The sequence below is a fragment of the Diceros bicornis genome, chromosome 26 (assembly GCF_020826845.1).
Source record: "Diceros bicornis minor isolate mBicDic1 chromosome 26, mDicBic1.mat.cur, whole genome shotgun sequence".
NCBI lineage: Eukaryota > Metazoa > Chordata > Mammalia > Perissodactyla > Rhinocerotidae > Diceros > Diceros bicornis.
This window is the reverse complement of record NC_080765.1, coordinates 33,325,841-33,343,705: the sequence shown is the minus strand read 5'-3', so window position 1 is coordinate 33,343,705 and position 17,865 is coordinate 33,325,841. Positions and strand designations below refer to the sequence as shown.

The following is a 17,865-nucleotide window of genomic DNA, read 5'->3' as shown; positions in this document are numbered from 1 at the left end:
AAATATATAAGGAAATCCTATAACTCAACAAAAAGACAAACAATCCAATTTAAAAATAGGCAAGACTTGAACAGATATATTTCTCCAAAGATATACAAATGGCCAATAAGCACATGAAAAGTTCTTCAACATCATTAGGGATTCAGGAAATGCAAATCAAAACCACAATGAGAAACCACACCCACTAAGATAGCCATATTTTTTTAAAAAACAGAAAATAATTAGTGTTGTGACGATATGGAGAAATCGGAATCCTCATACATTACTGGTGGAAATGTAAAATGGTACAACCACTTTAGAAAACAGTTTGACAGTTCCTCAAAAAGTTAAACTTAGAACTACTATATGACCTAGCAAATCCACCATTAGGTATATGCCCCAAAGAAGTGAAAACAGGTGTTCAAACAAAAACCTGTACAGGAACATTCACCACAACAGTATTCACAATAGCCAAAAGGCAGAAACCTAAATGTCCATCAAAGGATGAATCGATAAACAAAATGTGGTCTAACTATACAATGAAATATCATTCAGCCATAACAAGCAATGAAGTACTGATACCTGCTACAATATGGATGAACTTTAAAAAGGTTATGCTAAGTGAGAGGTCAGACTCAAAAAAGCTACATACTGTATGATTCCTTTTATATGAAACATCCAGAATAGGCAAATCCACAGAGAAAGAAGATTTGTGGTTGCCAGGGGCTGGGAGGAGGGAAGAATGGGGAGTGACCGCTTAATGGGCACAGGGTTTTCATTTGGGGTGATGAAAAGTTCTAGAACTAGACAGCGGTAATGGTTGTACAACTCCGTGAATGTACTTAAAACCAGTGAATTGTAAAATGGTAAATTTTATGTGCATTTTACCACAATTTAAAAAAAACCTTATTTATGACATTCTTGAAAAGACAAAATTATAGACCAGTGGTTACCAAGGGCTAGGAGTAAAAGCCAACTACAAAGGGGAACAAGAAAATTTCGGGGGATGATGGACCTATTCCATAGCTTGATTGTGGTGGTCATGGTTACAATACTATATGCATTTGTCAAAACTCAAAAAACTATACAGCTTGTAAATTACACCTCAATAAACCTGACTTAAAAGGAAACACATTTCTTTACAGTAAAGGTATAAAAGATAAGTAAAAAACTGTTGGTTTCTTTTCAATAATTCAGTATTTCTTGTCTTATATTGCCTACCATATTTTGCTATTCTAAATGGAAAAGCAAAAATGTAGCACTGGCTTAAAGCTTTCCAATGAAAGCAAAGTGTTAGTGTCTGAATTAATTTATCAAGCATAAGAAGAGCTGGAACATAAGAGCTTGGAAAGGATTAACCTAGCCAAGGTACAGAAAGAAACAAAACACTGCACTTATACCAGGAAAAGACAATTGTTATCTATATTAATAGTAAAAAGGTCTAAATTTCTAGAAAGATAGAAATTTTACTCTTTATCATCAATGCCTGAGAAATACCTGAGATAAGTCCTTATAGCACCCCATTTTTTAAAAAAGAAATGCACTATAAGTTCTTAATATTTTATTGCCTACCCATTTTGATAGCTTTCAAAATTGTGGCTAAATTCTTATTAACTAACCACTGAGACAACACAAAAATTTTAAGAGTCAAAGCACTAAGGCTGGTAAAATGAGAAAAATCAATGGCTGAGACAGAGACATGAAATTCACTGCTAATTTATTCTAAGCACTTAAGTATTCTGAGGTTCTGTACCTCATCTGGCAAAAATTCATCTCTTACTACGTATTAAGAATATCGGCAGTTATAAAATCCTGCATGCTTTCAATCTCCAATACAGATGTGAATTCAGTGTTCAGTATTCAACAAAAATAATTTTATGCTAAATAACCGTTCACCTAAAGGCTCCTGAATCTAAGGCACCACGTTAATTTGGCTCACTTTCTCCTGCCTTTATTTGTAACCCAAGCTAGCTTACAGCCTTAAAAAGAAACCCTGCTTCAGCTCACATTTGCATTGCTTATCTTACCCTTTTGTCAGCAAGTCCTGGAAGTACTTTAGAAACATCCCATTCAGCCTGGGAAATTGCCAAGATTGAAAGGAAATCTCTTACTCCATGACCTCCCTAGCTGAGGAAGGACAAAAAAACTGCAAGTCTACAAAGACACGTGTCCCACCCCCACCCCCGCCCTCAGGCTCTCCAGTTAAAAGCCAAACGTAGGACAGAGGAGATTAGGCATCACTAAAGAGGTAAACACTACAGGAATCCTAAAAGGAAGTCTTGAAACCAGACTGGGACTCTATAATCAAGGAAAAAGAAGTGTTTTATTAATGTAAGAAATGTGTGCAACCACCTTTAAAAAGTCCTGAAAATAGGCAAATAATGATGGTAGAGTTATTCTGATAAAGTTCCTCTAGCTAATAGACTAAAGTATATCCTCAAGGGACTGACGTGCTTGTGAGATTCTCTAAAAATTACATACTGTAAATCTTCTCTTTAAAAATATTCCTAAAAAGCACTGTGGCTTCCTTTAAAAGTAAACGTACTGTGTAACAGATAACATCATTACCATTATTTTTTTTACAGGTGAAACTGGTCAAGAAAAATGATGTGGTTGCCAAAAATCACTTGTAACACGCTAAGAAAAAACAAAAATCATGCACTTCAGACATAGGTACTTTTAAAGAAGACGATTACCAAGTCAGGCACTACTGCCACAATGGTAAGGTACACCCTACAAATCCTGGGCACAGTCAAGGTTTTGGGGCATCAAAAGAGCAATATTCTACCACGCATCCCTTAACATGTAACATACCTCAAACGTGACGGGAAATATGGAAAAAGATACTGAATTTCATATTCCACACCAGCGATTCTCAACAAACAGGAAGACACTACTAGAAATATCTTTAGGGCATTCTCAAATTATATACATGACCCCCGCCCCAACCCTCTTAAAAAATAAATACACCTTAGAGATGAATCTAAAACACCCTGGCTCTATTTCTAACTTTACCAACGTAATTATACTAAGACAGCAAGGACTGATTCCTTTCAACATCCCCAAGAACTCCTCTAGGACCTATCTCCTTAAGTATCCTGAGGTAGGAAATATACTGTTAAACACCAAATTGATAGAGAAATATACTACCTGTAATCAAGAGATAAAATATGTATGGTAAACCCTCCTACTTAAGCACTGGGATCTTTTTTAGGGGTCATCTTGAAACAGTCATTTCCTACTACTTAAACATAAATAAATAAAAAGGCCTCATAGATAAATCTCAAAAGATATGGTCTCCTAAATTAAATAGTTGAGAAAGGGGGATACTTCTCAGAATACTATTCTTCTAAGTTTAGGAAAATTCATTAAACGAAGACAGTTTTTGGTAGTTACTGAAACATATTAGTAAGCAGCACTCAAGAACCAGGAAACAATGCTCCCACTGTGCTCAGCAGTAGCCAAAAATATACTAAGGTATTTAAAGTATTTAGCCTTAAGTTTAAGAAAGCTATGAAACAGTTCAAAATCATCACTTAAGATACTTTAAACCCACAAGGTCCCTATCTTTTTCTTTTGTTACATTTTATATTAAACACATTTTAGTCAGATTGATTTAAATGGTTTAAAATGAGAACCTTTTATAATTTCCTTTTACAAGAGAAAAATCAATGTTTCTAGATATGAAGTTCCTTAGGAGACAGTATTTACTCATTTTGAGTAAATTTATAGCACCATAATTTAAAATAGTACCAAAATCTCATGATAGCTTAATACTGTGTATACATTCTTATAATGATATAAAATTTCATTAATTCCTATCTTTCTGTAGAAGATACGTGTGGTTCTTTTTTAAGTACTTCAAACCATTACACCGGTAGAGTGTATCGTTTCCATGATTCCAAGATCCATCCTCCCCGCTCCCTTTAAAATGGGGAAACATACACATACTAGACTGGGGGGGGGAAGCAATGCAGCATTCAACTGGTGTTCTTATAAGAATCAGTTCTTAAATTCCAACTATATAACAACAGTTAAGCAAGGTACAGCTACCTTTTAACTTACCCTTTTTCTATTTAATTCCATTTGCACCTGCCCTTCAATATATGCAAATAGTCACAAAGATTAAATTATTTTTACTGGTTCACAATTTCAACTAGTAGCTAGTTCTTAAAGTGTGAATAATAAGATACGGAGAACAAATAATGATGCAGATCTACAAATTCCTCATTAGCCAACTTGAAACAAGCTTATTAGCCTAATGAAACCACTCCAGAAAATGCAGAAAGAGAACCACTACTATACTGGAGAGCAATTATTTGCACCTTCATCAATATTTTTTTAAACTATGCATACAAGCAATATCACAAATGTCATATGCCATACTTAGAAATTTTACAATTATATGAGCTTCCATTCATATATCCTCTAAAAGACTTGATGTAAATACTCTTTATGAAATTTTTAGAAGTTACCACACACACACACTCTAGTACTTAGAGTACTAGAAGAGAAAAATGAAATTTAACTAGCGTGAGCATGTGCATGTGTAGTCAATTCTAAAACTTTTTGAGGAAGAGATAAAAGGGGCAGGTTCTTAAAATTCCAAATTTGATTCAGACATAGCAACATAAACAGCATCTGTGTAGCACTTTAACAGTTTTGAAAGTAACTTTCCAAACTTTTTCTTTAACCCTCATAACCCTAGATCTTAGGGAAGGCAAGAATGACCTCCTCAGAGGGACAGCTGGTGGCGCAATTACACAAGACCTTGGTCTTCCCACTCTCAGTCCATTGCTATTTTCATGACACCAGCCTCTCTACAATAAATATTTGTGAAGGATCAATACTAAAAATGCACACATTCTTAAAAATAAATACACCTTAGAGAGGAATCTAAAACACCCTGGTTCTATTTCTAACTTCTCCAGTGCAATTATACTAAGAGAGCAAGTAGATTTTAAATGGACTAAAAGATCAAAGAGAACAGCATTATTGACATAATTTTGTTTTCCTCAATAAGGTTCCAATAAAAACAACAGGGACTACTAACAGTATAGTAACCATATAAGATAGGCGAAATAAAAGGCTTCTTTTACAAAACTTTGTTTTACAGTCAGTTAGCTGATTACTCCCACAGACACAACTTTTATTAAGTATAAGTTCATTTTTAATTTCAATATTTTCAAAAAAGGAACAAGATACATATTGATCAAGATACATATTAAAATGCTATCAATATTTCAAATATGTAATGACAATTAAGTGCTCTTAAAATTCTAACTCAAGTCTTTCAAAAACAATACAACCTATGTCGTAAGGTAGATTCCTTTAAACGTGACTAATGAATAAACACTAAATCTCAAGTTTCATAGTCCTGCTGCTGGGAAACCTGCTATATTTTCATTTTTCTTCACATTTATCCAAAGAATATAAGGACAGGCAAGAAAAACGATCAATCCGGGCCAGTCCCGTGGCTTAGCGGTTAAGTGCTCGCGCTCCCCTACTGGCGGCCCGGGGTTCGGATCCCGGGCGCGCACTGACACACCGCTTGTCTGGCCACACTGAGGCCGCGTCCCACATACAGCAACTAGAAGGATGTGCAGCTATGACGTACAACTATCTACTGGGGCTTTGGGGGGAAAAAAAGGAGGAGGACTGGCAATAGATGTTAGCTCAGAGCTGGTCTTCCTCAGCAAAAAAAGAGGAGGATTAGCATGGATGTTAGCTCAGGGCTGATCTTCCTCACAAAAAAAAAAAAAAAAGAAAGAAAAACAATCAATCTTTGTAGGAAAGAAAATCCAAGACGTGTTTTATTTTCAATTAAATATGTATTAATTCAACTGCACCATACTATGTGATACTGGTGGATCATCTCTGGATCTGTTTAACCATCCAATCAGGAAAGAGTTCCATTCTATAAAGAGGACAGAAAGTTTGACATCTTTCCTCAAGTTAATAGGTTTTTCGGTCTAAATTCTAGCAAATCTCAGGAAGCCAACATAAAATCTGTCGTTAGGGCAATTAATCTGAATTTCCAGTGTCAGAATCAAAACAAATAGTCTGGAAATAAAGTGTTACATTTCACACAAGAAATTCCAGGGTTCATATTATGAGGCATATAGACCAGGGAGACCCTCAAGAGGTTGAATAGCAAGAGTCATGGATTGCTTCAAAGAACTAAATATTCCAAGATCAAAGTTAAAATTTCAAATGCACATCTTTTAAAATCAGATTAAAATGCTAAAGAGGAGAGAGTAAAGACAAGTTTTCAATTAATAAATTTAAATAAGAGGGAAAAATTTAAATTCAAAGAGCTTCAGTAAAAAATAAAAGAAACTGTTGCCAATGTGGTCAAATATGGAAGAAAAATATATGTAACTATAAAATCTAAGACATATTTATTAGTGGAGACTTTTCCCTAATCAACAGAAAAGGTATTAATATATTAGATGCCACCCAAATATAAAGATCTAGTGAATAGTAAGTTTAACCTTTTTTTTTAAAATCTGCAGATATATATATAAGTATAAAATTACCTTAGGCCACTGCAGAAATATTAATAATTTTCTTATGGACCTATAAGAGCAATGCTGAGGTTCTCTTTATGATGATAAAAATGGTAAAGGAAAAGGAGTACCTCTCCTTAAAAACAAAGAAATAGCATAATATAGGAAGGAAGTTCCATACCAAAAAACAATCTATATTCTGATACCAGAAACTCCTCTAAAAGAGGTTTTTTAAATGATAGATACCAAAAGTCTGTAAAAGGTTTTTAAATGATACGCAAGTTCTCAGATATACTATAAATAATATGAATAGCAACATTAACCTTCAGAGGAATAATTTCTAACAGGTATACAATCGCCTTTTTTGAAAGGATAAGAAGATGAATATGAAAGAAGTAATTCACTATGTTTAGAAATCTGCTGATTCTGGAAAATTCAGGTTTCAGTCATTCCCCAATCAGCAGGCATACAACAGGCAGGAAGTTTGTTTCCTCGGGTATTCTACTGGAATGCCAGAAGGCTCAACCCAGTGCTTCACTTTTTAGTGATTAGATTGCTTAAATAATGTACAGATACAAACAATACATATGGGATAAGATGTCAATGTGTAAAAGAACTTTAAATACGTGAGTAAGGTATTTTTTCAAGTTGGATAAAACCTATGAAGCACGGGCCGGCCCCGTGGCTTAGCGGTTGGGTGCGTGCGCTCCGCTGCTGGCGGCCCAGGTTCTATCCCGGGCGCGCACCGACGCACTGCTTCTCCGGCCGTGCTGAGGCCGTGTCCCACGTGCAGCAGCTAGAAGGATGTGCAGCTATGACCATACAACTATGTACTGGGGCTTTGAGGGAAAAAAAATAAATAAATAAAATTATAAAAAAAAAAAAAAAACCTATGAAGCTTAAATGACCCTATTCTTTCTTCTGTAAAAGATCTGGCCACCTTAGTCCACTAGAACATTGTCCCTTCGAACTTGTCCAATCAGCTGATTTAAGCTGTTGCCTCAGGCTAACCAGGCTGCTGTACAAGGAACAGTTCCCCTAAAAATGCCTCCTATGGCAACAGTGTTGTAAACTCTGGAGTTAACTCTAAACAGAAACAAATTTGCAGAATTCCATTTTCACATACTCGAGGAAGGAATAGAAATACACAAAATACAGTGTATACTGTTTACCCATGCACTAGTAGGGAGGAAGGGATATACAAAGGTAAAAAGATTATATACAAGATGAAAGCACATATGAAGGTTACGTTTTATTGGGGAAGACACATGAAAATTTCAGGTACTGGTAAGTGCTGTGAAGAAAACCCACTGTGAAGTGTTAGAGAAGACTATTTCTTCTCACTGAGGGGGTGACATTTAGGCTGAGACAATCTGAGAGCACCCAAGCCCAATACTCTAAGAGCAATCTATGCCATAGGGACAAAGCGAGAATAGCACATGCAAAGGCCCTAAGGCAGAAATGAGCTTGGGGAGTGCCTTAGGGAAAGTAAGACAGAGAAGCAGCGGAGTATTTGGCTCTGGCTCAGCCCTCAAGGACTTAAACTACTTGCAAGAACAAAAGAAACCAATCAGTGAAGTGATGAGCACAGTTAGCTTTCACTGTAGACAGGCTGCAAGGTTCAGAAAGGAAAGAGACCACACAGAGCAGCGGTAGCAGGGCAGGGGTCTTAAGGGCAGCCCAAGGTTTAGATTGAGGAGAGCATGAAAAACAGCAGAGCACAGTGGGTATGGAGAGTGTGAAGAAAAGTCCATGAACCTGTAGCTCAGAGGAATAAACTCAGCCAAGCAGAGGAGCTCCTCTGAGTTCCCGGACACAAATGCCTGAAGAGGTTAACAGTAGATCCACATCTGAAACCTCCACCATCTGAAACTGTTTTCACAGGGAGCTTCAGATATCCCAACTAAGTATGTTTATAGCAAAAGACGATTAATAATAGAAATACGTTGAAGATAATGAGGTTATCAATTCTCAGAAACCATTCAGTTAGTAATAAATCATAAGATACCATTCAAAGATTTCCTTTCTACAAAAAATTTTAAGGCAAGATCTATCTGTACACTCTGTCAGGTTTTTTGGGGGCATGATGGGGGGGTGGGTGTGTGATCCAACTGAAAAGTCGTTGTGTATCTGCACCTTGATTGGGGTCATGGTTACACAGGTGTATATATTTGTGAAAACTCACTGAACTTAAGACCTATACATATGTAAATTTTATCTCAAAAAAGTAACACAATGAAGTTCAAAAAAAAGAATCCAACTAAGAGGAAAGTACACTCAAATCAACCAACACAAGATGCAGCGGAAGTAACATTATAAAAACAAATATCTCTACATCAAAAAACTCTGTAGGAATTTAATAGGTTACACTCTACATTTAAAAAAAATTAAAATGTAATAAGCTGGAGTATTTCACATAAGAATTAAACCACAAAATGTCTGCAAATCTTTACTATTCGGCCTCTGTACAAGAGGGGTATGTTTTATTTCACAGTCCCCAACATAAAATGTGTTCTGAGACAACTTTAAGATAGCCAAAGACAAGTAACCAAAACAATAATAGTATGAAGAGACACCAAACAAATGACAGCTTGTGTGAATCCATAAAGGGAAGTCCAGTGAAAGGAGTCTCATTTATTTTAGGCGATTAGGATAGGGACAGAAAGGCAAGTAAGCAAGTGCCTACCATACACCAGGCAGTGAAAGCAGGAACTCTTACATTAAAATGTTGTGAGAACTCAGTGTTCCCAAAGGACATCGTAGACCACAGGCCATTTCATGTATATGACCATTCCATATCCGTGAGTGTCCTAACCTGAACGGAAGCGTGAGCAGATAAAAAGAATCATTTTAGTGATCATCCTCAATCAACACCAGATAACAAGTGACGGGCTTTTGCTTATGGAAATTCCCAAATATTGGGCTGAATATTTTGTCTGAATTTAAATCACGAATTATAAACAGAATATTCAGGTCCTCAGCAGTCTCTCATCTAGACTGTTCCAACTGCCTCCTACCGTGGTTACACACACATACACCCCAACTAATTTTAATCTTCCTAAACTACTGCCACTTCCCTGCTGGTAAAACTTCAATGGTTCCCTAAAGTCATTCCAAATATACTTAAGCTATGATTCGAGGCCTACAATCCAGCTCTTGAGCTTCATCTCTTACGTCTATCACTCCTCATGAGTACCTCAGCCTTCTAACTAATGGGCATTTCTTACCAAGGATAACTTGCATTTTGCCATCTCCCTACTTTCTTCTGTTTTTGTTTTTATTTTTTTTTTGAGATAGAGTTTCCCCATATTTCCTATCAAAAAAGTGCAGATCAATTTCATGGCCCACTGCCCCCTACTCGACTGTATAGTTTTCCCTCTTCTGACTCTCCAGGTTTTAAACTCTGTTCATCACATATAAAAATAATTATACCAAGAATTACATCACAATTAATATCCATGTTAATGCTTTACCTTTTACAAAGCCCCTTGTTATCTCCCATACTAACCTATAACCTCCTTTAAATCAGTGGCTCTATTAGCCTGAAAAATCCCTAAAGCAACATTATTTCCTAAATTAGAATATTTCATACTCTCCTGTTATTAAAAAATCCTTTAGGGCCGGCCCCGTGGCTTAGCGGTTAAGTGCTCGCGCTCCGCTACTGGTGGCCCGGGTTCGGATCCCGGGCGCGCACCGATGCACTGCTTGTCCGGCCATGCTGAGGCCACATCCCACATACAGCAACTAAAAGGATGTGCAACTACGACATACAACTATGCACTGGGGCTTTGGGGAAAAAAAGGAGGAGGACTGGCAATAGATGTTAGCTCAGGGCCGGTCTTTCTCAGCAAAAAGAGGAGGATTAGCACGGATGTTAGCTGAGGGCTGATCTTCCTCACAAAAAAAAAAAAAAAAAAAAAACACCCTTTAGTTATACTCCCAATTTAAAAAGGAACCAAAACGGAAGTGGGAAAAGAGTTCAATTTAAAGATACAACTACCAAGTGTTTCATAAGGAATATGTTTTATTTTATAACGGAAAGAATAAAACTTTCCCCCCAAATTAAACACTCATACACAATTATCTGAAAAACCTCCTTAGTATACTTGGAATCTGTGGTACAGAACTGGTAATCATTAAATTCTATTTAATTAAAGCTCCATTTATAGTTATAAAATACATAACTTCACTTAATTTTATCTTTTCTGTGTTTTACTATCTTACGTATCTATGGACATCTGACAATACAGACTCATGAAATGCTGAATAGACAACTCTGACTTCAAAAACCCAGCTTCTCACAATGTCAGACATACTAGTTTCTGGCTTTTCTATCTTCACAGCACTCTTCCCCTATCTTTTAGTCTGTGACAACGGAGAATAAAGATATTCTCCCTAAAGCATCAATATTTCCTGAATTTTTGAATTAAACTATTTATCATATTGAGAACTTTAATCTATCTACATTTCACCAAAAATGGAAGCTATTTTTAATATATAGCTTCATCCTTTTAGAATGGTAGAAAGATCATTAAGTTTGGGCACAGTAAGACACCCAATATATATCTGTTAAACAAAGTCCTCAGGCTCCCAAGTGTAGAAGTAAAATCTATTTGTTTTCTGTTGACTTGAACGCTTCCTCATTTGTTGAAATAATCTATATTTGACTCCAACGTCAAATTAATCATGTCATTTTGGAATATTAAAATGTACAATAACTAATCATACATTTAATTTTAAAACAAAGCATTCTGATTTCTATCTTGATTGATACAACTAGAAGATTATGTCTCAAAATAAAGTCAAGAAAAGGACAGGCTTTGGCTAACGACAAGGATAAAACCACTCATTTGCCGTAATCATTCTTAAATGATAATTGAGGGTATAGTGAATGAAAATGAAGACTGTAAACCAGTGCTATACAAATGTTTTCTGCTAAAGGTATGCTTCTAGCAAAGGTGGGCTTGCTCTGTTGCCAGATGACAGGAGCCTATTCAGCAACCTGGAACACCTCCCGTCACTATGTGTGAACTATCACATGCGGCCATGATTGACTCAACAGTGGGTTTCCAGACTGACTAACACTAAAAGAAACCAACAAGAATTGCTTTTCTCAATCCCAGTTTTTCAAAAGCCTAAATCTAGGAAAACAGAACCAAAAAAAATCAGAAAAGGAACGGTACAGATAGGCAAAGAATTTTTTTAAAAACCAAAATGATTCTGATGAACCATAAGGAATCTGTCTGCATCTGAAGATGTTTAGGAAAAATAAACCCCCATTTAAACAAGGGGGAAGATCAAACTCCATTCTGTCAGTTAACTGGAGTCTGTCACCTTTCTGAAGTGAAGAGGGGACAGAATAACAACCTCAAATTTAACTTAGGACAACTTACGACTTGGCAAACATCTCACTTTTTTATTGGCTATTTAACAAAACAACTATGGTGACTGTGCAAATAAATCAAGTTATGCTACGTGGTATTGTCCATACCACTCTGTTCCCTCCTCTACAAAAAACTCAAGTTATTTCCAACACCCTAACGTTACTCCATGTAACCAAGTCATCTCACAGAACAGTCTTCATCCAGCTAGGCAGTAAGTTTTGAGACTTTGTTACAGCTTCAAAGAAAGCTTACATCCCCCCCCAACACACCCCACACAGTCAAGAAATAAAGCACTTCAAAGAAGAAAACAACATGGATAATATTAATAATCCATGTACATATTTCTTAACTATATAAGCCATTCTGTTTCATACCTGTCAAACGAAGTCAGGGGCCCCCAGCGCGTGGCTGCAAGTCCACTACTCCATTTATTTCGAACTACAAGTTACAATTTATTGTTTCCGGAAAGCTCTAGGATATCTGAGAAGGGCACTTAAGTCCTCTAAAGATACACTAAATTCTTATACATATGCTGACCACAATACTGAAAAGTAATGGTAAATCCATGGTCAAAGAAGAGCTCTCAAATGTCAAATTCAGGCTCGTTTATCATCAACCCGTTAGATGCAAAAAAATCAAATTTCACACATCTCAATGAAAGTACAACACAACTAAGCATGTCAATTACAGATAAAAATACTTAAACTAGTCAAATGATTTTATTTAAAGCATCCACAAACCCTAACTGGTAAAGGACAAGTAAAACTATGCTTTTCAAACAATTTTTTAAAAACTACTTAAACATCTCAATTCTAGATTCAGGCACTAACTTTTCAAGTCACCTAGGTATATACATCAGTTCTCAACAGACATAGGATTTGGGAAGGCATATTAAACAGAATAAGATGTGTACCACCCCCTAGCCAAAAGATTATTTTGCTTTTTCTATCAAGTCTTAAAATGTTATGTTCTAACATCTTATCAAATTACTTATTTCCAAACACTGCTTGCAACTATCAAGAATTACATGCAACTATCAGGAAGCAAAAGTCATCCCAAGAACGTGTGTGTCTTCCATCTATGTAGCCAGCTCCTGGACAACCGAAATGCAACTGTGCTTCCAAGTATGAGAGCTCCATGAATCAACTAACTCTAAACTATTATACACATTTAAGGAGTTCTAAGCACCAAGCTAAATTCCAAATAGTCCCTGAATATTACAAGTACTTATTCAGTAAGAGAGATAAGAATAAACCAGTCCTAAATTAGGCACAACTGCCCCATGATTAATCAGCAAGACACGAAAATTAATTAATTAGAAAAAAAAAAAAAGTCGATGCTCCTAATACATTCAATGCCAACTAGGCCCCAAAACGGTCTGAGAGCAAATCCTCCTCCATACAAGAGGAAATTCTCTGCTCCTCTGAGCGGCCCGCTCAAGTGTCCAGGTATGAATTGCTGTCCACCGAGGTAACCGCCCCTGCACTTGGGGAAGACTTCATTTCCCAGGACCAGAGTGTCGGCCTCATCAACACAGCCACTATCTCATCCCCTGCCCCGCAACTGCCCTGCCTAAAGTCAGGGTAAAACCCTGGAGGTTTTTTTTCGTGTTTTTAAGTATTAACACGTGGGGGTCACAGAGGGCTCACAGTAAAGGAGGTCGTTCACGTGGGGGTCACGGAAGGGATCACAGTAAAGGAGGTCGTTCACGTGGGGGTCACAGAAGGGATCTCAGTTAAGGCGGTCTCTCACGTGGGGACCGAGAGGGTGAGGGACCCAGGAAGTGAATGGGTAACAGACAGGGTCCTGGACTCTCAGGATGCCCCAACCTTCTAACCCCAACTTGGGGGGAAGGTGGTAACTAGAAAGTCCCCCCTCCCCGGGCCCCCGCTTCCCCCTCCCTGACTCAACTCCCCGGCCAGTGCCCCGCGGGCGCCCTGGGGCTCGGCGCCACCCCCGGGGCTGAAGTGCAGGCAGAGGGGAGGCATCTAGGCCTCGCCTCCCAGCGGCCTTCCTCCCCCAGCCGGGGCGGGAGGGGACCCAGGAAGCCGCGCCCGGGGCCCGGGGGGTGGAGGGCCTAGGCCGCGCCTCCCGGCTCGGCGGCCCTAGGCCTCGGCGCGCCCGCCGCGGGGCGCGGGGTCGGGGCGGCGGGCCGGGCGCCGCTCACCCACCTGGGTTGCCAGTCATTCCAGCTCCGCGGGTACTTGGTGCCGCCGCCGCCGCTGCTCAGCCGAGACCCCGGGGCTCTGCGGCTCATTACCTTCCCCGACACGACATGGCCAAGCGCCGCCGCCCGAAGAAGCGCGAGTCGCCGCCCGAGCCGGCCGCCGCCGACACTCCGCTCCGGCCCGGGGCTGAGGAGGAAGCCGAGGAGGAGGAGGGGGCGGCGGAGGGCGGGGGAGGCGGACGGCCGTTCCGGGTTCCGCCTGAGCCCGCAGCGCAGGACGAGGAGGCGGGAGCGGCGCGGCGCGGGGGAGGCGGAGGAAGGGGCGGCGACGTCTCTCCCAGGGCCGTGCGCGGCCCGCGACGCCGGGGCCCAGGACGAGGACGGCGAGGAGGAGGCGGTGGCGGCCGCCGCTCACGCTCACACAGCCACGGCTTCCCCGCCTCCCGGCTCCGCCCGCCGCGCCGCCGCTGCCGCACGGCATGCTGGGAGCGAGGGGCGGCGCCGGCGCCCGCCGGGCCGGGCAGAGGGGCGGGGCCGACCGGGCGGGGCGGGGCCGGGCAGAGGGGCGGGGCCTGCCGGGCGGGGCGGTCGGACGGCCCTCCCGCGCCCCGGGCTCTCCCCCTCTCCGCGGACCGCGCCGAGGTCCGGGCCCCGCCGCGGGGGGTTATGGGGGGGGTCTCCGCCACCACCCCCACGCGCACAGCCTCCCAAACACGCCCTGGAAAGTACCTGACCCCCGAGGCCAGAGCAGTCAGGTGTAAACAGGCGTCCAATCAGGGCCCTGGGGTGCTCTTGCGCGCGCACATACAGGGGCGCCCCTAGGTTCACGTGCGCCTGCCTTCCTCACCCCGCACGATACAAAGTGAAAATGATAAAAAGGAGACGGGCTGGATGTCCAGCCCCCACCTGAAATGTGTCCCTCGAGACCTCACCTCTTGACCACTTCTTCACACTGTAAAAACTGAACTAAATAGAGTACCCACGACCACCAACCCCTGTCCCGGCAACGGGAAATGTGCTTTGAAACCCTCTCTCCCTAACACTTGCCCCCTTCCCCACCAGAAAGAGTCTAGACGGGGGCAAACCTGAGCCCTCTCTGCCCCTGACAATCTCCCCGAGAGACTTGACTAAAGCATCTGATACATAATGTGAATGCAGACACAGAGAAATGGTGAGCGAGATGCCCATCAGACAGGTAACAGGAGCTACCTTTGGGGAGGATGGTCAAAAGGGTCTTAACCTTATCTGCACAGAAAGTCTTAACCTATTGTTTTATGTTACGAGAAGAAAGTCTTTATATATCATCTGTGTAATTAAAAATTGTTACCAAAAGTACTTGAAGACTATGAGGTGTTGACATCTGCACATGCATACCCCTTCAACCCTGGGCTCCCTGTTTATCCCCACCAACCCCTCACTAAAGTGTGATCCTGACAGTTCTAAAGGATGGAAAGTTAGCTTTTCAAATGAACTCCCCCCTCCACTCCCATTCAGAGGAAAAGAAACTCCTTCTCTGAACTGGGGCTCTATCTGACTCAACAGAAATTCCCACTAGGTCAGACCCAAGCATGGTCACCCACGTGTGTAAAAAAACAACTTAATAGAACATCTGAGTTACAGGGATATATCCCACACGTACACACTCCATCCTGAAATTTGCCCTAGGTGCCCCCACTCTTGCCCACCTTGCTCTTGTTGAGGGGAAGACATGAGGAAGGGTCCTACCAGTTGTAAAAGAGGCCGGACGTGGTCTTCTCCCCTGTTTATCATTTCCTCTTCTCTATTCTCTTATCAAGAGAAAAAGTCCCTCCTGAATGGAGTCCCAAGATTAGAGTCCCCTCACTCAGTATGATCCTCTCTGAAAGACTGTTATTCCTGCCACAAGGTATTTTGGTTTTGTTTGTAGTTAATGGTTAATTACATAAGCAATAATGAATACATTGTCCTCATGTATGTTTTTAATGTACAGCCTAATCATGATTTATTGTCATTCAACATTCAGCAAAATTTATTGAGCGCCTAATAACCAAACAGTTGGGGATGGGACAGTGATCAAGACTCAATCCCTGGGGGGGGCCCGTGGCACAGCGGGTATGTGCACACGCTCCGGTGGCCCGAAGTTTGCAGGTTCAGATCCCGGGCGCGCACGGACACACCGCTTGTCAAGCTATGCTGTGGCGGCATCCCATATAAAGGAGAGGAAGATGGGCACTGATGTTAGCCCAGGGCCAATCTTCCTCAGCAAAAAAGAGGAGGACTGGCAACAGATGTTAGCTCAGGGCTGATCTTCCTCACACACAAAAAAAGACTCAGTCTCTGTCCTCAAGGAACTCTGGGAGTAGGAGTCAGAACGATAGATCATGGGGCCAGCCCCGTGGCTTAGCGGTTAAGTGCACGCGCTCCGCTGCTGGCGGGCCAGGTTCGGATCCCGGGCGCGTACCGATGCACCACTTCTCGGGCTGTGCTGAGGCTGCGTCCCACATACAGCAACTAGAAGGATGTGCAGCTATGACATACAACTATCTACTGGGGCTTTGGGTACTGGGGCTTTGGGGAAAAAAAAAGGAGGAGGACTGGCAATAGATGTTAGCTCAGAGCAGGTCTTCCTCAGCAAAAAAAGAGGATTACCATGGATGTTAGCTCAGCGCTGATCTTCCTCACAAAAAAAAAAAGGATAGATCAATTTTAAGAAATGATTGAAATATTGATGTATGCCTCATCTCCCCTCCTCCTGCACCCTGCAAGTCTGTCTTGCAATCTGACTAGAAAGGTCTCCTCTCCCAAAACCTTTTCTTAGTTGTAAATTGCAAGTTTCTTTGGACCTGTTTTCCTCAGATCCTTTACTTTTTGTGCTCCATGTGAGTTGACGCTCCCCTCCTCTTTGGGACCCTCAGACTCATGAGCAAATGGCTGCTGTGGCCAATTAATCATTTTGACGTCCATAAATAGTTGGTTGCAACAATGGTGCCGTGACCAAATTATGTCAATTGTTCAGACTCCAAAATGATTTGCAGCAGAATGGCCAGAACCTTAGACCCCAGAGAAACATTTCAGGAAAATTTTAACCTTTCCAAATTACAGAACAACAGCAGAGTAATTCGAGGAAGGGCCCTGGGTTCAAGTTCCAACTCCTCCACTCAAAAGCTGAGCGAGCGTCACAAGCTCCTGACTCTCACAGTGCCCCAGATTCTCGTCTGTAAAATGGAGATGATAGTAGGAGTATTGACCTCTTAAGGACGTCGAGAGGATTAATAGAGAAGTTGCATGTAAAGTGCTTGCACATCGCCTGCCACACAGTAAGCAATCAGTAAATGTTAGCTAAAAATCAGATCTGTAGCTTCTCTGAAGCATATGGCTTGGCTATTTGGATAATATTTGACCAATGAAGAAGGAGGAAAAAAAGTAACTGGCTGGGGTTGTGCCCAGTGGCTCAAACAATTGCTCTTTATTTGTCGTTGCTTTTTGTACTCCTCGCGTAGAAATAATTAACCCTCGAAGACACTCAGTGCTGGTGAAGGGGTGGTGCGAGTACACAGAAGGCGAGTGAATGTCATTTGGCAGCAGCTTCCTGGAAAGCAGTTTAACAGAATGTATCCAAAGACTTAAATTTGTTAATACCCTTTCCCCCAGGAATTCCACTTCTGGGAATCTATCCTAAGGAAATTTGCCACACTGCAGCCAAAGTGATTTTCTTAAAATAAAAATCAGATCATGTCACCATCCTACTGAAAACCCATCAATGGCTTCCCATGCTTCTTAGGATAAAATCCAGACTCATCATTACTAAGAGCCTACGGGGGCCTGTAAAAGCTGGTTTCTCCTACAC

The 17,865-nt window shown here is 41.1% G+C and overlaps 1 protein-coding gene across 4 annotated transcripts in view; it reads right to left on the bottom strand.

Annotated features, from left to right (window-relative positions):
* The window catches only part of SMG1 (SMG1 nonsense mediated mRNA decay associated PI3K related kinase), a 108,506-nt gene extending 94,088 nt beyond the window's left edge, over positions 1-14,418 (bottom strand). For 3 of the 4 annotated variants that reach the window (XM_058569959.1, XM_058569961.1, XM_058569960.1), the window contains exon 1: positions 14,044-14,418. In XM_058569959.1, coding sequence (XP_058425942.1) covers positions 14,044-14,129 — 86 coding nt within the window. In that variant the 5' untranslated portion in view covers positions 14,130-14,418. The remainder of the gene's footprint in view (positions 1-14,043) is intronic. The other variant, XM_058569962.1, reaches the window with a different exon arrangement.
* Between the last annotated feature and the right edge of the window lie 3,447 nt (positions 14,419-17,865).